The sequence below is a fragment of the Amphiura filiformis genome, chromosome 6, assembly GCF_039555335.1.
Source record: "Amphiura filiformis chromosome 6, Afil_fr2py, whole genome shotgun sequence".
Taxonomy (NCBI): domain Eukaryota; kingdom Metazoa; phylum Echinodermata; class Ophiuroidea; order Amphilepidida; family Amphiuridae; genus Amphiura; species Amphiura filiformis.
In genome coordinates, this window is record NC_092633.1 from 6,639,688 (window position 1) to 6,662,879 (window position 23,192).

The 23,192-nt window shown below is 40.5% G+C and overlaps 1 protein-coding gene across 1 annotated transcript; it reads left to right on the forward strand.

Moving 5' to 3' along the window:
• The first annotated feature begins 78 nt into the window (after positions 1–78).
• LOC140154890 (motile sperm domain-containing protein 1-like) lies at positions 79–22,065 on the forward strand. Its single transcript, XM_072177539.1, has 6 exons — positions 79–210; positions 1,463–1,650; positions 2,897–2,972; positions 4,404–4,606; positions 16,194–16,352; positions 16,774–22,065. Exons 2-6 carry the CDS (start codon positions 1,500–1,502, stop codon positions 16,803–16,805), a joined length of 621 nt encoding a protein of 206 aa, XP_072033640.1. The 5' UTR covers positions 79–210; positions 1,463–1,499; the 3' UTR covers positions 16,806–22,065.
• The last annotated feature ends 1,127 nt before the right edge of the window (positions 22,066–23,192 follow it).

Sequence of the window (23,192 nt, forward strand, 5' to 3'; positions counted from 1 at the left end):
TAAGCTTAGCAGAAACTGTGCAAGTAGGGTCTGACAGAGGGCGCACTTTCTTCATGTCAAACGCTGTTTGATGTCAAAGGTCAGAAAAGATCAGCAAAGATTTTTGTTTCGCAACACTTTGTTATTGTTTTGATCCGAGATTTCATTGTCATGATTGTTCTGCATTTTAAATGCACCCACTACTATTAGGTCATCGCTTTGTTTGATAATGTAAGTGCAAAGTTATAGGATAGTACATAATAATAATTTAAGACGCCGTTATATAGTTAAGCTTAAATAATAAATGCCAAATCATGATTCATTCATTCATTCATTCATATTTTATTTTGCCATGATTGATCATGTTGATGATTAAAAAGTAAATTAACTTAGTCTTAGAGGCTAGGCTGTGCATGTGCAATAATTATGAGCTCTGGGGAGGGTAAAATTGGGGGGACAAGAAATTTTGGCACACATTCATGCATGGGGTGCCTATATGCCTTTTTAATAAAACGCTCTAAAAAGGCCTCAGTACGGAAACGCTTAAATATGCAAAATTTGCATCTAGACCATTTAAGGTTTGCAAATTGGATCCCAAAAATCAAAAAACCAAAGGGGAGGCAAAGATTTTTTGGCAGGCCGAGAGGGGGGAAGCAATATTTGGCGAGCCATTTGGAAATTTTATCCTGGGGGGTCTCATAATTATTGCACAGCCCCTTAAACTTCAACAATAATTGAAAATATGAACATCTTCTTTTGAAACTCCATCACTACGGGGTCCGAGCCCAGCTGATCTCTTGGATCCGAGACTTCTTATCACCTGGGGTGAACCCAGAGTGTGGTTCTAGGGGAAAAGAGCAGTGTTGCTGGCTACAGTACGTAGGACAACACTCACAGTCCAACGACGTGCTACTAGGTTCTTGATGGCCGAGTGCCGACTACAACCAACAGAGCAGTGTAACCCAGATGCTACAAAGTCTACAATGGTAGACACTCTATGAACTTACAACAATACGGCAGAATCTAATATCAACACAGTTTCTTCCCAAGTGCCATCTGTATCTGGAATTCTCTACCAATCACTGTGGTGTCAGCTCAGTCAATGGATATTCTCCGAAACCGTCTGCGTCCACTCACCCTCCTATAGTCTGCAACAGGGTCATCTTTTCACCGTGTTTTTAGTTCTGCACATTTCGTTGACATTTGTTGATGTGATCAAGCATCTTGCCTGATGTTAACATAATTTACAGACAAAATCCTAATTTGGGTTGATTTTTCGACCCAAAAATATGATTTTCAGATTGATCTCTCTGTCCCAGACTGGTTTTTTTCTTCAGGGAAACAGGATAATATTTTTTTAAATACCGGGAAAAATACTGTATTTTGCTGGAATTAGGGAGTAGTTACAAAAAATGAGGGGTTAGCAATGTTAATAAAGTTTGTTGTAGACTAACTTGACCAATTTGTTTGAAATATTCTCCAGATTTTTGACAAGAGTGTGCCACTACTCTGCATTACTCATGCAACTAGAGAGGCAACCTCGCCTTGTGGATGGCCAGCTACCCATATTTGTGTTCCCTACAGAACTTGTTTACTTTGCTGATGATCCTAGTTCACACAAGCAGGTGCTCACCTTGTATAATCCTTATGAATTCTCACTCAGGTTTAAAGGTAAGGTAATTCTTGGAACATGGGTGGTAATGGATATTTTGTAACATCCAGAAAACACATTACAATCATCTTATTATGAAAAGAGTGTTTTATTTAGAAATGTGTCAAACAAATCAGGGCCACATTTAGTGTACCACAGCCAGATGGGCCCAGACCAAGGGCCCAAGATTTAGGGGGTCCAGGATAAAACAAATGAAATTCAAAAAGAAAAGACAAATTGGAAAAAAAAGAGAAAGTGGGATAATTGAGGTAAGAACTGGTTTTAAATGAAAATTAGCTTACTGTACAGGGATGGGGTGGTGGGGTGTAACTTGTGGTCTGTATAGCCAGAGGTTCTTAAAATTTTAGCCTGGCCCAGGGCCCTGAAAACAGTGAAAAGGGAATCTAACCATGAAGGAAATATGTTTTTAGTGTATGTTGCAGTTATTATAAACTTAAGGGGTACTACACCCCTGTGGTAAATTTGTGACTATTTTTGCATTTTTCTCAAAAAATAATAACACACTGGTAACAAAAGTTATGTATATTATTGGGGCATGGAATCCAATTACTACGCTGAAGTTTCAGTGACTCAAGACAAGCGGTTCAGTATATATAATAGGAAATGAGGTACATCCTAGCGGTACCTTATTTCTTAACATAAATAACGAACCGCTTGTCTTGGGTCATTGAAATTCCAGTGTAGTAATTGCATTCCTGCCCCTATAATATACATAACTTTGTTACCACTGTGTTATTAGTTTTTGAGAAAATGCAAAATAGACACAAATTTATCGAGGGTGTAGTACCCCTAAGAAAATGTTTGCTCTTCTCTAAGATGAGATATTTGTAAATAGTTGAATAAACCATATTATATTTATTATTTTTGATAGGAAAATGGCATACTTTAAATTATGGTTACCTCGATCACTTAATCTTATTAAATTCCATTGTCTATAGATGAGGTGACTGTGATGTTTATAGACAAAGTAATGTTCTATCAATATGCTTTGTTGCATTGCAGGACCATCATATGGCTATTTCATTGTGCAATAGTCTTATTAGTCTTATTGCTCTATTTGATTTGGCTCAAGTTTGCGAAGTATATGAAGGTCCTCACCAAAGCATGATTTGCACACATACTACCCAAAAGGACAATAACAACTGCCAACCAACCATAATATACCATCTTTTACAACCAACTGTTTGATATGACGTCACATGTCACTCACCTCATCTATATATCTTGCAACTTTCTTCTTTTCAGTATTATGTACATCTCCAAAAAGATATTCTGTTGTGGACTCGGAAGGAACTGTAAGGCCTGGTTGCTGTATTGACATGTGAGTAGATTCAGTAGAACGGGCTATTCCAGTTGTAATCCATACACCCCTTATTGAAGATGTGGCCTTAATCGCCCACACAGGTGACAATTTTAAATGAAGTCACCCAGTAAGGTAACACTATTTGAACTTAACACTCTCTGTATGGAAGATTAAGATCATGTCTTCCAAGGGTGTATGGATTTCAACTGGATTGGCTCAATACAAATTGCTACAAACACAGAAATTATAAATGCCTTTTCACTTATTTATTTGTACCTTTTTTAGAAGCAGTGTTTTATCTAGCTACTGTAAAAAGGGAAATTTCCACAGTAGATTTATTTATTTCATGTTCCAAGCAACTGCTTCAGAAATAACACATAATTATGTTACCTTTGCAAGCATGAGAATTTTCAGGTTTTACCTGAATTCATGCTTTTTTGTTGTCCACATTTCCACACTTTCTTTTAATTTCAGCCCGTTTTTGGCCCTTTTAGCCCAATTTTACAAACTTTTTCAGGCTTTTTTCAAACACTTCAGGTTTTTTCATGGATGATCATTCTCATGCCTGACCTTTGTGTGTAGGTCAATGTAAGACAGCTTAGAAAATTAGGGTAGAAAATTGATTATCAAGTGAAAAAGTCCAAAATTCAAGTTCAAAATTCAATTGGCAAAGCACAGAAAATTAATCATGTGTACACAAATTTCCACTTTCACATGTCCACCCATCATTGGTCAGGCAGTCTGCTCTGTGTGGCAGGTGCAGTGCTTAATCACAGTATAAATAGCTGTTGACATGTTTTTATTGAACTTAGAGCAAATCTAATTCCTAAATGTAGGCCCCCGGGTGTAGGCCATTAGCAACACATATTTAAACTCACCCCAGTATATGTAGGTGGCTGAAGTCAGGATAGGTTTTTTTAAGGCAAATTCAAATTAGGGGCAAATCTCAGCTTCTGACTTGCACACTGTACTATAATTTAAGACAGAGATAAAAGGAATTTATCGCATTTGACGTCATCTGTCAATCAAACTCGAGCACGGTTTGTTTACAAGTGTCGTGATGATGACTTGCTGAACGTGGCGGTATAACCGGTCACCTTATTGTTAATTTTGCACTTTCAAACATGCAAACCACCTCAAACGTTAGGTCTTTATTGTAGGATACTTTCTTTGGTGAAGGCACCATGTCAACAATGCCTAGAAAAGCTGCTTTTTGCCTTGTAAAAGTATGTAATTTTTCGCCATTTGCTGCTGTTCCTTTTCTCCGATCAGCACCAGAAAGATCGGTCTTCCTTTTGCGCGCTATTTAACCTGTGTTAACCAATCAAGGATCGTAATTGACAGTGACATCAGACGCGATAAATTCTTTTTATCTCTGTCTTTAATTATATCAATTGAATTTAAATCAAATATTTATTTAAATCAATTTCTCCTTTCTTCTGATTTTAGTGTTATACGTCATAAAGAGATAAGTGAAAGCAACTATGGTAGACGAGATCGGTTTCGTCTCAACATCTATGAACAAGGTCGACGTCAGGCCATAGGTAGAAAGGACATCAGTGCTATACTACTACCGAATGCAAGAGAAGACTCAGATGAGTTGGAAACAGCGAGTCATTCCACAGACCCTGGCAATGTGCTATTTACTACAGGTGAGGTCATGATCTGATTGCCATATCGTCATCGTTGGGCAGGAAAAACCTCCTATGTGTTCTTGGCCCCTGAACATGTTTAAAGCAAAACCTCCTATGTAACCTGTTGGCAGTTTTGTTTTAAACATTTTCAGGGGCCACAAGAACATAAGAGGTTTTTCCTGCCCAATGACGATATAGTATTTCACAAAAGAGTGAGGTTAGAAGAGAGTCATGTGCAAAACTGCCTTGATGGATCCGCCGTAGCTCAATGCTTGGTGGAACACCGTCTAGCTTTTAATTGGAAATGGTTAGTTGACTGGTACTTAATTGATAGTATGTTCTAATTCAGATTTCCTGTTTCCCCATGTCATGTGACTTTAGAATTTTATAACAAAAACGATATTCTTACAACTGATGGTGTCAGGTTTTTTTTTCATTTCAAACAAGCAAGCAGATAAACAAATAGCTATCACAGTTTTGCTGTCGGTTTCTGAAATAAAAAGGGAAACCCTTGAGTGGCTCAACATCCAAGATGTGTACACAAGTGCTATTAAAAGGAATGGTTACCATGCTCTATGTAATATCATAAAGAGCCTACGTAAAGTTAAACCAGTGACATGGGTGATTATTTCATAAATATATATTGCTTTGGTGCAGGCTGGTCCTAATATAATTTGTATTGATAGTGAAATTGATAGTTATATCGATCCTGTTTTGTGGCACAGCACATTGTTCTTACTGTTCACATTCACAAACAGTTACTTTTGAGGGACCCCACCTAACTATCATACATGGTTGGCCAAGGTCAAAAATTTTTTATGGTGTTGGTCGAAAGGGCTTTGGGTGTAGATTGTAAAAATCCACTTTGCTCGCTCATATGTTACCCGTTGCCATGGTAACGACCCGAAATGTATTTTAGGTGATTTTAGCTCATTTCAGGCTGAAAATGCTGAAATTTGCCTAATAAAGGACGGGCCATAGCTCCATTATTCGAGAAGATAGAAAAAATTTGATTAGATCCTTACAATGGACCATCTTTCTACTTTCCAACAAAAAATAAAAATTATTCATGAGGTGTTCGATTGTATCTCTTTTTGACCTGGCAACACTTAAAGTTTTGCCATTTTGAAAAAAGTGGCAATTTTGACCTATTTTTGAGGTGCAAAAAAACTATTGGCCATGACTCCCAGAATATTGTAATTGTGGTTGTGAACAAAGCAGACCATGCCCCATTCAAAATTGATATAAATGGCTTGGGGATTATATTAGTAAAGCGAGTGTTGCCAGAAAATAACACATTTATTGAAAAATGCTAAATTTGACATGGAGTGTTTTTCCGCTGTATTTAAGTAATACTAAACATATTTTTTATGCTTGTGCATCATGTTATCTCACAATTGAATGTTTTTGATCAAGATATTAAATATTAAACAAATTCAATTTCTATTTTGATATTTAAAGTGTTGCCAGTATTCAAAAACTGTGTTTTAAGGTATTTTAGTCATATAACTACATGTAGTAATTGGCACATATTTAAAAGTCTAAAACCAAATGATAAAGTATAAGCACTTGGACTATACGTCTGAATATTGAAGTAGCAGGCCTTACGTCATTCAACAATAAGCTATTTCAACTGCAGTGTTGCCATAAAATAATCAAATTTAGTACTTGGTCACATTTTTAAGTTGGTACCCCATTGGTGCACATTTGGAAATTTGGTTGAAATCACCTCCTTTTGCACCTTTTTTGGTTATATCTCAAATGTAGTTCAAGAAAAGTATGCAAACCCATACATTTCTGGAAATCTTATGCTTCAAAGATGGCCATTACATTAGTTAGCATTTGAATACATATGTCATGTATGTTGCTTTTATTATGTGTTTTATCACATTAGCATCTTTTTTTTTGACTTTTACTCAATATATTGCATTTGTCGGTCTTGTTCTCGATCTCCAATGCTTCATGCATTTCCTCTTGCAATATATTTTGTTTCAGGTCTTTATTGGATTGATTTATTGTGTATCTTTTGCTGATTCTGGTATTTTTATATATATATTTGCCTTCTAAAATATTGTTTTTATGTCTTTTAATCCTAAAAATCTTGTACATTTATATCTTTGTTTTATTGCTGTAAAGCGCTTTGTGATCGCTTGATGTATTGCGCTATATAAAAATAAAATATTATTATTATTATTATTATAATTATACAGGGTGATCGATATGTAATATAGGTTGTAACAAAGTAATTTCACACAAAAAGTTGAATAGTATTTTTTTTAAAAGAAAGTACACAGTTTGCCCTTTCTAAAATTACAACATTTATGTCAGACTCAGTACACCGGTCGATCTTACCGTTTCCGATGTTGATTAAGATACTTCTTGCATCGATCCCGAGATGCGGAAAACCAATAGTCATTTTGTCCCACATAAATGAATAAATAACAAAAACCCCGATCCCCGGTGGACTCACCCAAAAGGTGACGTCACACAATATGATCGTCCTTATCCTCCTTGGTCTCCGACTGACACAGACGTGCCTATCGATTGTTCATAGCACTGTGTATCAATTTCTCGACCAGGGCGAGATAGACGGTTGTAGTTTCACACCTTAGGTAAAACCAAACCGGTATTGTTCGGCTGAGGATAGTTTTGACGGCATTTTCTGGCGAAAAAGTGACAAAAAACGATCCAAAACTTAGCTACATATCGTGCCTCCGTTTGTATACGGGACACGACTAGCAATACAAAATGGCCGCTCGTTGGCGCCATTCATTTTGTTTCCCACGTAAAACAACCATTGCAGCCTGTAAGTTACAATAGATGTTTGTACATACACATTGTATTTCATGTACGGTAGGTTATTGTTGCTATGTTAGGGTGATTACTCTATCGTTATGTCTTCATTACCGTCCGATAAGACGAGTTAATCAGATATTCATACGGTGGGGATTGGTAGGGACCCGTCTGACATTTTAGTAATAAAGTTAGCCAGTCCTTACTTTACCACTAACGTTAGCGACCAGCCTCCGTGCTCAGGTTTGCTTACTGGGCTTGAGTCGCGTGTTGGGGGGTAGTGCCCCCTCCCTTTTCTCCTCGCTTCGCCTCGGCCCTGTCGGGCTTGCCCTTCCCTGGTGACGGAGCGGGACCCACACCCGCTCTGTTTCACCCACAGGAGTGCTCACGATCTTCTAGATGTCTTTCTTTTGAACAGCCTAGCTGATCAACAACCCACTTATGTCCTCGAGAGCCAGCGGAGCGTGGGTGATCCATTATCGTCAATGGGTCAATTACCCTCTCTTGATCGATCACTGTCAAATCAACAGGGCATAGCTCCATTGATTGACGCTGCCTATTCAGGTGGCGAGGTGATTGATCGGGGGTACCCACGCTCCGCTACCCGTGGTACTAGGCAAGCTCCCTCTAGCCAAGGGACAGCCGGTATAGCGGGTACCCATACACACGGCTTGATTCCCTTGCGGGGAACGCAGTGAGGCATGGGTACAGTGGTACACAGCCGGGAGCCCTCACGGGCACCTACGCTGGAACCACGCATACAGCGGTACACAGCCGGGAACCCTCACGGGTACCCATGCTAGTACCGCGCCGGTACCACGCCAGCACACAGCTTGATCCCCCAAACAGGGAACGCAGTGTGGCGAGGGTACAGCGGTCCACAGTTGGGAACCCTCAAGGGTACCCACGCTGATACCGCACCGGTACCGCAGCACTCGCTTTAGTCGCCACAGTCTCTGTGGCAACAAGGGGAGGCGGTGCTGGTACTGCAGTACCATGGGGTTACCCTGGTGGCGGATCCTTTCAGGGTCAGCTGCCGGCTGGGTATGCCCGTGGTACCCGCCGCAGGGTGTTTCTTCCACGGCCTAGCACCGTGGCAAGTGTCGCCAGCGATGGCCACGCAGTACCAACATCAGCTGTTGACCAGGCCAGCCGGCATGGGGCTAACCCAGATCTTGATCAGGGTAGGCCCGTGCTGCTAGCGCTAGGACGACGGCTGCGAGAGCATCGCGGACCCAGTGGTGCCATGGCGGATACCTCAGGGTCTTGCGGAGTACTCCCTCTTCTGCTGGCAGGTAGTCGGCGAGCCACACAGTGGTTATGCCTTCTTACCCGCTTTCAGATGCCCGTCCTCAGTTACCGTCATCATCGGAGCATGATACGGATACTGTGGGCGAGGGAAAGGAGTCGGAAGCTGAGTCCGGTAGTGACATCACTACAATCTCCTTCCCCGCTGCCCGCGAGGGGAGCAACAGCACTGATCTTCCTCCGGACACCCCCTAAGGGGGAGTCCATGGAGGAGGACCAGGGATCCTTTCAGTAGGATGCTCAGCTGCTGCTTCCTCACAGGGGACGCCTGCACTCTCATTCCCGGCAAACCTCACGGGTAGATATCGTGGGCTGTCAAGCTCAGTAGAGCTATGGCGCCCGCTGCTTGCACGCTTCTCTGCGTGTAACGCGGGAGGACCACGGGACCTACCTGAGGGGATCCGAGAGGGACCCAGATGTCGCTGCCAAGCGTATCACGCTCAGACAACATCTGAGCTCTTCCGCGAGGTGAGCCTATTAGCGGTGCTAACAGCTAGCCTCAACGAGAGCTCCATGGGCCTAGCCCATAGGGTGTCCACTCAGCGCCGGGTGGGTGGGGCCTGCCACTCCAATCGCTCAACGCGATGGAAAGACAGGGTCCTTTTTCTCTTTGGATGCTTCTGCGCTACGGTGGAGGACCGTGCAAAGAAACTACCAACGGGAGCACTCTGAAGAAGTCGGAAACTGCCCTTACCATGGGTAGGAGCTCCGACTTCAGCAGGCCGTGCACCACCAACAGTACCCGAGCCCACTACCTCTGTAGCACCCATTTCTGGGAGGCGCAAGGGTAGCACAGGAACAGCTGGCAAGCCCCGAAGAAGAGCAAGCGCTCTTCCAAGGGAAGCTAGGCAGAGCATTCCTGGGGGGCTCAGCGGTTTTTCCACAGGGGGATCTCCCAGTGGACGACCGCTTATGGCTTTCACCCAGAGGTGGGAAACCATCTCTTTGAGTGCCTGGGTATGGTCAGTGGTGAGTGGGGGTTACAGACTGGCAACCCAGTCTCCCCACATTCGCCTGCACATTTCAGAGGTCCACAGTAGTGCCGTCAGACGGCCCCCAGCGCCGGGCACTACTGACAGGGATCACACAGCTTCTCACGGCGGGCGATTGTCCCGGTCTACCCCCGTTCTACGGGTGATCTTGGAGCCATTGGCTCCAAGGAAGACCGCCACGGGATCCCCATCCGGAACCGCAGGCTGTTGAACACGGTCTTCAGGCCGAAGAGGTTCAGAATGGGGACTCTCGCCTCGGTGCTAGCCTGCCCCATCAGGGGCATGGGAACAGCATCGCTAGATCTCTCGGACGCCTATCTGCATATGCCAATCGCCTCTCAAGATCGGAGGCATCTGCGCTTCTAGGTACAGGATCAAAATTACCAGTTTTGATACCGCCATCCGCCTGTCCATCTCTCCCAGGGTGTTTAACACTCTTGGTCAGAGCGGTGGCAGCGCCTGAAGCACAGGGTGTCAACATCAGTTGCTACCTGGACGTTTGGCTCATATACGGACGCACTCCACTGAAGACTACGGGTCTCATGGGGTTGATAGTCCGTAGGGTGCGGGACCCTGGATTTTTTGTAGGGGCCCAGCATCCCAGATCACCTCATGGAGGGGTTCGCGTGCTCTCACCCGAGCGGTGATTTAACATGGTGCGTGTGCCTGACTCTTGGCCGAGTCTCGGGCAAAACCCGCTGTGGCATGGATGAAGGTGGTAGGCCTAATGGCCAGTATGGTAGACCTCGTACTGTACTGCCGCTTTCTACGTTAGGCTTACCCAACTACACCTTCTAGCCTGCTTGCAGGCCCAGTCGTCACCAATATCCCTCGCGGTTCCGTTGTCGGAGATCGCGCGAGAGAACTCTGGTGGTGGACCCATCAGCCCAATTTGACCCAGGGTGTCAGGTTTCCTGCACCCCGGTATGTCACGTAGTGACGACCATAGCGCCAAAACGGGGCTGGGGGTCCACATCCACGGAGACTCCGCCTCGGGCCTATGGGGGCCATAGAGACAGAGTTTCACATCAACCTCCCTCGCCACGGGAGGTGATCGTGGAATCACATACCGTTGTCCTGACGGATAACACAACCGTGGTAGCCTACCCCAACAGACAAGGGGACTCCGGGCCACCACGATTGAGCCTGCATGCACGACACCTGATAGGGTGGTGCAAGTTCAGGCAGATTACGATGAGAGCGATACACATCGCTGGCGTCACCAGCATCCTCGCGCACAATCTGTCACGAGGAAGGGTGTCGGGACCAGCAGTATGGTCCCTTGTCCGCAGGTCGCTCAGACGATCTTCAAGGGGATGTACCACCCTCGAAAGATCTGTTCGCATCTCATCGCAATCATCCACTGCCGGTGTACTGCTCAAGGGTCGCGGACCCCAAGCATTCACCGTGGACGCTCTGTCCATAGACGGGGGCGGGATGACAGCTTATGCAGTCCCTCCGATCTCACTACTCATGAGGGTGGTGACCAAGATCGGGTGGGAAGACTGCATTGTCATTCTGCTAGCGGCAAGGCCGCTGGCACTCCCGAGTACCAGATCTACTCCGGATGCCCGGAGCGGAGGTACCAGTCTATCACTAGAGCACCTGCAGTTAGCTGCATGGCCCTTACCAGGAACGCAGCAGCGGAGGGATACTTTTCATCAGAAGCTGTTTTTCTCATCGCCGGGCTAGACGGAAGTCTACCCTCCGTGCGTATAGCCAGAGTCTGGCTCCATACTACGCTTGGTGCAATGAGACAAATAGCTCTCCCCCTAGAGCCTCTGTGCTGCTAGTTCCGGAGTTTCTGACAGAAAAGTTCCAAGCAAGACTTCAGCGGGCCACTGGGGCCAGCTATAAGTCAGCTGTCCTCTCCATTCACCGAGGTTTCGAGACGGGTCGACTATCATAACCGATGGTTACCTTATTAGTCTACGCCTCGACGGTATGTTCAACGAGGGTCTACCAAAAAGGAAAGTGATCCTCCTAAGGGATCCCAACACAGTCTTAGATTACTTTAAGGGTCACCTTTTGACCTTCCGTCAAAAGCGACGCTTAAATACGTAACTCTCAAGATGGCTTTCCGGTTTGGCGTTGGCTTCGGACGGCGGTGCTGAGTTGCACACGGTCTCGAGGTTAGCTTCCGTGTTCACAAACACTGGAGCGACACTGTTTCGGGCGCTCTGTTCTCGTGACTACTGAACGGGCGCGTGCATACCGACATTCATCCCTCTCCAATCCCCAGGGTTGGGCAAGGTTCGCTGAAGCCAAAGATAGGCTGGGGTGTCCGATAAGGCGCTGCAGCACTATTTCTTCCGAACACAAGCCTTGCGAGGGACTCACGACCGCATTCATCACCCTTACAGAGCCTTTCGGTCCAGCCGCTGTAGCAATGGCTGGTCCAGGTGTTGGTGGGGTCAGGGGGATAGCGAAGGTTTCGCGTCACACGACCCACTCGACACGAGCTATCTCATCATCTTGGGTATACCGTTCGGTTGTCCCTTGAGGAGATCTAGTAGGCGGTGTCCCGAAGCCACCTTCGCCCTTCTCTCACGATACTTCCGCTTACGTTAGTAATCAGAGACGGGCGGAGGTTTACCGGGACATTGTTCGGGCGATCATAATACGGTGGTGTACGGGTACCAGGTTTTCAGACTATACAGAATACTCAGCATGGTAAGAACCAGTGTCGCTATTCTTAGCCACCAAACTTATTAAGTAAGGAGGTTTATGTCTGTGATCGCGTGGTCTTTTTGTTTTCCCGACCGCTGGGGAAAATATTTCTGACCTCGCTAAAAACCATCGTTACCCGCTCCCGATCCCTGATCAGATGCTGACCAATCTTGTACCTCCATCCGTCGGTTACTTGCTAGATCGATCTTTCAGATGTTGATGCAAGAAGTATCTTAATCAACATCGAACGGTAAGATCGATCGACCGGTGTACTGAGTCTAGTCCCAAACAAAATGTTTGGTAGACTCATAACCGGTGCGATCTTACCTTTCCGATGTTGATTATCCCGGACCCCGGCCACCCCCTCCAAGTTTGGTCCGCGTAGGGGATCCCAAGTCGGATAAGGGCCGATCATATGGTGTGACGCCACCTTTTGGGTGAGTCCACCGGGGATCGGGGTTTTTGTTATTTATTCATTTATGTGGGACAAAATGACTATTGGTTTTTCCGCATCTCGGATCGATGCAAGAAGTATCTTAATCAACATCGGAAAGGTAAGATCGCACCGGTTATGAGTCTACCAAACATTTTTGTTTGGGACTAATTACTTATCTGTACAATCACTATATTACAGGGTGTGCAAAAAAGCGAACATAAGCTGCATATACTAGTCTGAAAACAGAATGATTTCATATGACATGAAACTACTAAAATGATTGCTTATTTTACAGGGTGTGCCAAATTTTACCGTAGACTGAGTGAAATGCTATTCTTGAGTGGCCAAATTCCCAGCAGAAATGGTGACAGTTAAATCTACCACTTGTAACCTTGTTATTGCATTGTTTATTGTATTCAAGTCAATTCCATAGATTTCATGTGTATTACAAATGAATAGAACATATAGGGTGTGTCAAATTTATTTTACTAACTCAATATAGCATGCATGTTAGGGATGACATGTTAGCAGGGCCGTGTTACCATTGGGCCAGAGGGGTCCCAAAAATTGCCCTGTGTATCTTCTCCTTAGCCCACAACAGCATGTTTGGGACCAAAATATGGCAAAATTTTATGCGCACTTCACAAGATATCATACTAGCTTCACATAGCAAATTTCACCTTAATTTTCGTCTAAAATGGTCCGAAATGAAAAATTCACTTCGCGCGCAAATGTTCTAGTAGGATCGGAACAAAATATGCTTATCTTCCTCTAATTTGCAATGCTTCTGCCACCACTGTCGATTTGATAGAAGGCACCCAATTTGTAACCCAAACTGACCTCTTGCGTGCAGCACATGCCTTCCTCACAGTGAGTTTGGGGACTCCAAATTTGAGCCAGACCAAGGTAAATTCGGCCCTGCCTTTTAGCAGCTACTTAATCAGTGCTTATTTCATTTTCTCTTTTGCTTGGGGCCCTTGAACCCCGGGGCCCATGGACTTCGGCCCACCATGTCCCCCGCTTGCTACGCCCTGCTACAAAGCATGTCAAGTACACTTTTATATATTCTAGGATAATTGTAAGAATTACAGAGAATTCTTTTTCATTTTAAAATTACACTATTTTTATTCCATTTTTATTACTTCAAACATACGCTACATTGAAGAAATGCATTAACCGCATAGCTTCTTCCATGCTCCGACTAATTAGGAGTATTAAGTGACTGCTATAATTAATTTAAGTCCCTAATTAATGGAAACGGTTGTGACTCTTTTGAAGAAATTAATATTATTTTCCCCATATCCTCCCCCCCCCCCAAATATGCCCCCCCTCCCTCTGAACATATCCTGGTTACGCTACTGTATCAGCTGGACAAAGGTGGGATAGAGGGCAATGATACATTGATAATCATGTTACTCTTATTTTCTCTTATGTTCATGATATTCGCAATTTAATTCCATCGTTTTCTTCTTTGTTGCATGATTTTGCCAGTTAGATTTTCAATAGGCCTATATTTCAAGGGTTCGATTTAGCATTAATTTTAGGCTGCAGTTTCTTGCTTATTTTATCTTCAATATTTTCTCAATATATACGCATGCCAGCGCCATCCGCACTCACGGTGTTTTGATGTTTTCAGATTATTGGTTTATTCCTTTTAATATATGTTTCCTAATGTTCATTTGAACTTGTTTTTCTTCAAAGTTGAAATGTTTCTACCGTTCCTAATATGTTTTTTTTTTTTTCATTTAAGAGAAAAGAAGTGTTTAAAAGAAGTGTTTAAAATTTATTGGGAAATGTCTATATAGCCTGTGCTGTGTTTCAACCTAATATACTCACATTATTTAAACATAAATATATAGAGAGCCAATAAAATACAGCGTAAAGCCGAATGATGCAAATCCGCGATTGGGCAACTTTTAACTTTTGATGCTTTTCACCTTTGGACAATTCTTTGTTCAATAGAGGCATCAAAAATAAAACTATGTGGTACTGGTTATGCACCGACTAAAAAACGGGGTCAACATTTTGTTCTGTTTGCAGTAGCGTAGCTAAGGGTGGGGACAGGGAGAAGAGTGCCCCCCTGACAAAAATGAAAGAAAAAAAAAATGAAAGAGAAGTGAGAGAGCAAGAAAGAAAAGAAAAAAGAAAGAAAGAAATGGCGCAAGGAGCATGTTTTCCACTAAAATTCACCCCGATCATGAGCATGTTAAATAACTCTTGTTAGGAGAAATAGGGCAGACAAATTCATATTATTTGTAATGTTTGCAATGCAGAAGAGCTCAGAAGTGTGTCTTTTTTCTGTTAACACAGGTCGTGTATATAGTACATTAAAACATACACTTTGTTTAGAATTGAATTCTCAAATCCCCAAAAATCAGGGTATAACAATGTAGTCTGTAGAAAGAAAGTACTAAATTTGCTTATTTTATGGCAACACTGCAGTTGCCATAGCTTATTGTTGAATGAGTTGAAAGGCCTGCTACATCAATATTCAGAAGTATAATCGAAGTGATTATACTTTTATCATTTGGTTTTAGACTTATAAATATGTGCCAATTACTAGTTATTTGACTAAAATACCTTAAAATGCAGTTTTTGAATACTGGCAACACTTTAAATATCAAAATAGAAATTGAGTTTGTTTAATATTTAATATCTAAATCCAAAACATTCAATTGTGAGATAACATGATGCACAAACATAATAAATATGTTCAGTATTACTTAAATACAGGGAAAAACACTCCCAGTCAAATTTAGCCCTTTTCAACAAATGTGTTATTTTCTGGCAACACTCGCTTTACTGATATAATCCCCAAGCAATTTATATCAATTTTGAATGGGGCATGGTCTGCTTTGTTCACAACCACAATTGCAATATTCTGGGAGTCATGGCCAATAGTTTTTTTGCACCTCAAAAATAGGTCAAAATTGTTACTTTTTCAAAAGGGCAAAACTATAAGTGTTGTCAGGTCAAAAAAAGATACAACCGAACACCACATGAATAATTTTTATTTTTTGTTGAAAAGTAGAAAGATGGTCCATTGTAAGGATCTAATCAAATTTTTTCTATCTTCTCGAATAATGGAGCTATGGCCCGTTCTTTATTAGGCAAATTTCAGCATTTTCAGCCTGAAATGAGCTAAAATCACCTAAAATACAGTTCGGGTCGTTACCATGGCAACGGGTAACATATGAGCGAGCAAAGTGGATTTTTACAATCTACACCCAAAGCCCTTTCGACCAACACCATAAAAAAATTTTGACCTTGGCCAACCATGTATGATAGTTAGGTGGGGTCCCTCATACCTCTAAGGGTTGTAGGTTTAAGCATGTGATAACTGCTTCTCAAATTGGCATTACAATCTTACCTTTACCTTGTTTCTCTCTTGACTGTCCTCAATTAGTTGCCCGTCCGCGTACAAGTCCTGGTGCTACAGTTGTTCTCCTAGCTGTAGTTTGCATTGTAGCACTGATGCTTCCAACTCAGGGAGAGAAACAAAGCCATATACCGGAATATCTACATCTCACTGTTAACCAAAAGCTTATAGCTGCATATGTATTAGGTAAGTACATGATTAATGGTAATGAATTGAAATTGATGTGAGTCCTGGGAACTGCCCCACCCCCATAAAAAAACAGTGTTTTTATGTCTTTGGAGCTAAAATTTCTTTAAAAAACTTAATATTTCAGAAAAACTGGAAATGAGAGGTGTGATAATTTAAGCTAGCTGATAGAGTCTTAGGATCAAGAAAGTACATTGTAGCCTGAATAAGGGTGTCATCACCATGGATCATACCCATACCACCATATCACTCGACAAAGGTAGTGCTGAAAGTTGTGTTTTCAGTATTCCAGCCACATATCCCCCAGCCTATCCAAAATCAAGGCCCCTCTCCCCAGGGACACCACTGTATACAAGCTTATCATTGCATTCAGATGTGATTATTATTTATCGAATTTGCTTTTTTCCTTTTCCAACTGCAGGTCTTGTCACAATGGTCATCTTAAGGACATGACACAGCGTATATTAGTTCTTTTATTAAATTAGATATAACCAAGTATTGACTGATGCATACCATTGATGTTAACCCATGACCATGAGCTACTAAGTTGTTGTTGCAAGTATAATATACATGTACTGATATCAGTAAGAGAAGATCTCGATGGACACAATGAGGCACTGAATCAGTCCACATGAAGTTAAATACCCACCCCCCCCCACGTCACCCTCCGAAGGCGGGGAAGATGACACTGTTTCCTCAATTCCAATCCAACTAAAATCCAACTACTTGTATATGGTCAATCCAGGTCAATTCTTTTTTGTGATTCATCCAGTTGAAAAAACAGTGGGAATTGATGAAATCCATTTGGATTTTTCACAATTTGGCCCCTATTTTGGAATTCCAAAATAATCCACACCTTTTCCACTGTTTTGGACAAAAATTGCCTGGAATGGCTAAAACTAGTAAATTTGGTTCAAATCGCAAAATCATCCTAAAAGGGGGGTGGTGGGTGAAATATTGTTTGACTGAAGTATTTTAAGTTTGTGGTATATTTAAAGGAAGTGTCCGGCAATCACAACATTATGTCCTATGTGTTAGAAAAATAAATATATAGCATGAATCACATGGTTTTATTTAAAAGAAACTCATATTAACCATAAAACAAATAACAACAGCCGGCTCTCAACACATAATATTCAAAATTTCTGCGCCAAAATTGTCTAGGGCAATGACGTCATGATTATTTGTGCTCAATTTTTGTCAGCTTTCATTGTATTACTGGGACGTCATTGCCCCAGACAATTTTGGTGCTCAGGAATTTTGAATGCCGCGTGTTGAGGGACGGCTATTTTTATTTGTTTTTATTTGTTTTTATTTGTTTTTATGTTTCAAATAAAACCTTGATAATTATTTTTCTAATATATAAGGCATAGTGTTGTGATTGCTGAAAACTTCCTTTAAAAATAATCATGGTAGTAAAGTGCAATATGATCTAACATAAAATAAAAGTGAAGCCTGCAATCTGGTAATAAACGTCCACTGAAGAGATTGCTCACTGATACAATACGGATCAAACATTACCTCAAACTCATAACTTGTTTCAGCATCACTGCAATGTTGTACAACTGTGCTAAAGATATTAACCATTGTTAATTCTCTGGCATAAATTGAAAGTGTTATCAAATATTTACTAAGATATATTGTTTGTTATTCTAAAAAAAAAGTTTATTTCAAAATGGTAAGCTGTAAATAATGCATTATCCCAAAGGGCATCTTTTGCCCATTTAAGAAAATGTGTATTGTTTTGAAGCGTCAAACTACAAATGAAGATGGAAAATGTGATGTATTTAATAGCAAATCTTTGTATTTAGTTTATCACATTTACTGACCTTATGACTGGTGTAACTAATGTGATGTACAATAAATACCATAAAACTCCGTCTACAAGCAAATATATTGATGTTCACCAGTAGTTTGAAAACATAGTAAGAACAATTTATACATCAACATGCTTATATAATCAAAATTTGTCATATATCGTCACTCGCATCACATATTGTTGTATCTCACACATTTATTAGAGGTCATTTTTAGAAAGGTAGCATGGAAATATCAGCATTTTTAAACATCTTGGTTGAAAAAAATGGTGGGGACGTGGTTAATTGAAGGGGCGACTATTCAAGGATATACGGTATGTGCAATTCAGTTGTGGGTGATCTTATCCCGATTTTGTGAATATGGCGCAGATAGGACAGTATGTGAAAATGGTTTTGTGAGAATAAGGCTATTGAATTAAACAATCTTAGAGATAAGACGCAGATACGATAGTATGTGAAACGCAAAATTATAAATATCCAACATATTACATTTATAATTAATATCTCACTAATTAAACCATACTTAGTTTTGAATTTGGTGTATTTGTAATAACAATACAAATACATACCAAATATCTCAAAAAAGTCAGAGATGAGAAATATGACAGTATAATGCAAATGGCGATATGGGGAAGGCTGGTCATAACATCATTATAAAAAGTCACTGCCCTGGAAAGTGCGAAACTAGATGGAACACACGTATGGCTGTACATTACATTACAGTGTGTGAGAAAGGCTCGTTTGATACTACTATTGAATGAAGAGTTTAGATGCAAAAAATGATGTATCCATTTTTCAAATATAACCAATCAAATATAAAGAAAATAATAAGAAAATCTTTACAACTTTTGATCATTGTTTCATGAATTTACAATGGAATTTTTAAAGTATGGTGTCAATTTAAAGCCAGCATTTTTTATTATAGGGCAGATGTTGGTGGCCTTAAATCAAAAAGTTAAGAAATGGCGTATGGCTTTTGCATCTCATCTCATCTATTATTCACTGTCGTAGTGCACGTTAGAATATGACCGTTGCTAGGTCAACTGGATCACGCTTTCTTTCTTACGAACCACTGATCGAAATAATCACAACACAAAGCCTATGGCATATTAAAATTCAGAACAGGTGTATGAGCCTAGGCTTGGAGCAGTAACCAATGGTTACTAACGTGCACTACGACAGCAAATTGTATACCCTTAGTCTTGTGTGTAATAATGTACCAATCAATGTGTTTGTTTGTTCTTTTGTTTGTTTGTTTTCATCTTTATTTGGTTAATATTTTAATTGTATATAATATTATCATAATATACCAAACCATGTAATTGTTTATTATTCTGTTTGCATGTTTGCCACATATTTCATTCAGACATAATGTATCAGTTTCTTTAATTTTTATGAGTTTGAGGTGAAGAAATAATCAATACTGAAGTTCTATCTTTGGATAAAGTAAAGCATAAAGAGGCTGGTGACAGATATTTAATGGTCATGTCACAAGGATGCTTACTGTGGGCAACAACATGCACCTCGTTTTGATAGTGTATAGCCAAAATATTTTGAGCCATTCATAAATCTTGTAATAATGGAAGAAGACAGACTTGTCATATAATTGACACTTTCCTGCCATTGATACATGTAGGCAGTCTTAGCTAGCCACCCGTCTGGCCGTCATTTTAGACGGCCAGTTTGCTCCTGGGACAGGCAAAATTAATGCCTTTGACAGATGCTATATTATAAATTGTATGTTTTGAGAAGCTAGACTCAATTTGTAGAACAAGGCCATATCAGCACATATTTGAACTCTTTGAACCCCCAATGGGCTAGAGATGTCTGGTAAATGTTTTAAAGGTCAAATTAAGACAGGCAATTTTATTCAAATGACGGGCAACCCTCAATTTCTAGCTAAGACCCTGCATGTAGGTGAACATCAATATCACATAAAACAACAAAAGCGAGGTCAAGAATGGTATCACATGATTATTTCATTATTTAATGATCACATGATAGGTACTATTCTTGACCTTACAGTCATTGATTTGATTTCATTGATTTGTAGTACCTGATATTGATGTGATTTAATTGATGTGATTGATAAACAATTTAAGAATGGCCATCATAAACATCCTTTTGATATGACCAGAGATGCCAGACTTCAGGAAATTTCCTGATTTCAGGAAATTTTGCTCAGATGTTTATGTGCAAAAGTATACACAAAAGTAAATTTTCAGGAAATTTTCAACCATTTCAGGAAATGTTGTCATCAACCACTGGCATCTCTGTATGACTGCATGGTCACATTATGATATTGTTTAAATGCTAATCAATGCAGCTAGGGGGTCAATTCACAATCTCCACATCTATGTATACTTTGTCATTCCTGTGTGGATGAAACACTGAACCATATGAAAATATTAAATTATGATAAAGCATTATTTATCCAATCATTTGAGGATAGGACCCTGTATGAATAATGAAATATTATGATGGTGAATCTCATTAACAGAAATACTGAAATGATACTATTAAGTATATCAGGGAAGCTATGTATATGTAATAGCTAATGCTGGAAAGAATGTAAATTTGTGTTACTTGTTACTCCAATTCCTAATCCATCATCACAAGGCCTAAGTGAACCCTTGTCTAACCAAATATAGAGGTGTTTTTTTTGTAATTATGTTGATTGAAAAAAGGGGTTGTTGCAACCTCTGTTGGGATTCTTATGCTGTCACTTTATAGGTACCAATGTATAGCTGTGGTCTGCTTCATCCAGTGAAAACCATAATGACAGATCACTGTGTCGTACTGATGTGAATGCACCCCTGTTAATATTTGTGTATCCTAGATAGTGGCATAGGAGCAAGGGACTCTGGAGAAACTGCCACCTGATGAAAATCTGGCATTTGGTTCCCGCCCTCCTTGCATTTGTGGAACCTTTTTCTTTTCTTTTTTTGAACTGTTACGTCTAAGAACTAAAAGTCTTCTTTTTTTTTTCTTGTCGGTTTTGGAAACTAAATTGCCCCCAACAAGGGCTTGCTCTTCTGACAAAAACCCCAGCTCTGCCACTGTCTACATATATACAAAATACTGGCCAATGAGTGCAAAGAAATATCCCACAATAATTAGCCCAATTAAGTCACATGGTAACTGATCTGCACTGGATGGAAACCCACCTGTCATGAAGGAGACTATTTGATCCTCATCTATTAAGGGGACAGGTTGCAAAAGGTTTTATCAATGAGCAAACCTAAAGTCTGCACAAAAAGTAACTCAGCTGTTATATATACGCCTATAGATTCAGAACTAATATTTCAACATAAAAAGAAGGATGATTTATTTACGCGCATTTTGATACCCCATTTATCCAATTTTGTTCAAAAGTTGCAGTTATTTGTATTGATTTGAAGTAAGCGCGAAGATAATGGCAGGCTTTACGTGTTTACAGTGCTGGCATTATAACCAATGATAACCATTGATCGATGTAAATTGCAACTTTTAAATTCAGGTAATTTTCTGTAAAAGCACTACTGTGTTGTTAATAGTGAACGACATTTGACGAATGGGGTATCAAAATGCGCGTAAACAAATCATCCTTTTTGCTATGTTGAAATATTGTGAAAACAATTATTAGTTCTGAATCTATAGGCGTATTTATAACAGCTGAGTTACTTTTTGTGCAGACTTTAGTACATAAAATTATCTGAGTGGATAATACAAATCAAGGTTGGAGAAGGAATTCTATCCCACTCATGGAAATTGAATGTTTTGAATAGACAACAAAAAAGTATGTTAAACTGTATTGTATTTATAAAACACCCTTGTTAGAATCAGTCTTTGTATGTTTTTATGCTAATATATTGTGCAAAATAAAAAGTAATCTACTACCCATTATGCTGGGTAACATGCAATTATTCATTGATCTCTTGTTATTATATTAGGTAGTAGTTATTGAAGCAAAAAATACTAGGAGAATGTAATTTCTTTACTTAGGTACAGCCACGTGGTTCAGCTATGCTGACACCAAGCTGAATGGTTTGTGGATATGAAAGCAATGAAGCTCAAGAAATCTAAAATTTAGGACATGTATGCACTGATATTGATGATTTTGATCTAAAATCAAAACAGCAAAGATCTACCAAGCATTGAACATGGGTACCCTCATCATCAACTTCTTATTTTTGAAACCTTGTTAATGACCTATTCAGCAGAACAGCTTCAAGCATAGATTCAATACTAAAGTGGACAAATGGCAAACATGAAACATTGTGATAACTCAATTTTGCTATAAATGAGTTGACTTATGCCATCATCGCCTGGCAGTATGTGCACGCATCATCATAATTTCCATTGTTTTTTGCCTGGCAGTATGTGCGCGCCTCACATTTTGTTCAGGGCCCGTGCTTTTAAACCTTCCACCACATTACAATAAGGCTATTAAACAGTGTAGTGGTTGTATGGAGTTCACTCCATCATATCGACATACCAGTCCCTTGCCTTGAGGTCAACTCGTCTATAGTTTTCAGCGTTGTTCTTCAGCGGTCTACTAATTTAGCGCACTTTATGGTGTACACAGAAGTGGTGTTCTGATTGGCTAATTGAATCAAGTCATCATCACATTGGCACCTCATTCACTGGTGAAGCTGTGTAGCAGCATCGTGTGACCTAGTTCTTTTTACGCGATAATCAGAGAGCACACGGACACCACTGAAGTAATTTGCTGTATATCATAGGTTTGTGCAATGCAGTGGTGTGTGAGTATTATTTGTCAAGTGATGAAGGGGAAGGTGGTGTTAGTTCCTTGGAAGTATTTACCCAGAGATGAAAACCAAAAGTGAGGGACAGTCTCAAAATTAACCAGAACTACAATTGTTTAAAAATGAACTCCTACAACAGTACAGCTTCAATAATAAACACCCCTTCCCCTTCTTTCATAAATACCACTGAATAATGCACAACTTGGCCAAGAAATCTATTTGTATAGTATAGTAGTTTAATTCTTCATAATTCTTCAACAAGAATATTACAATAA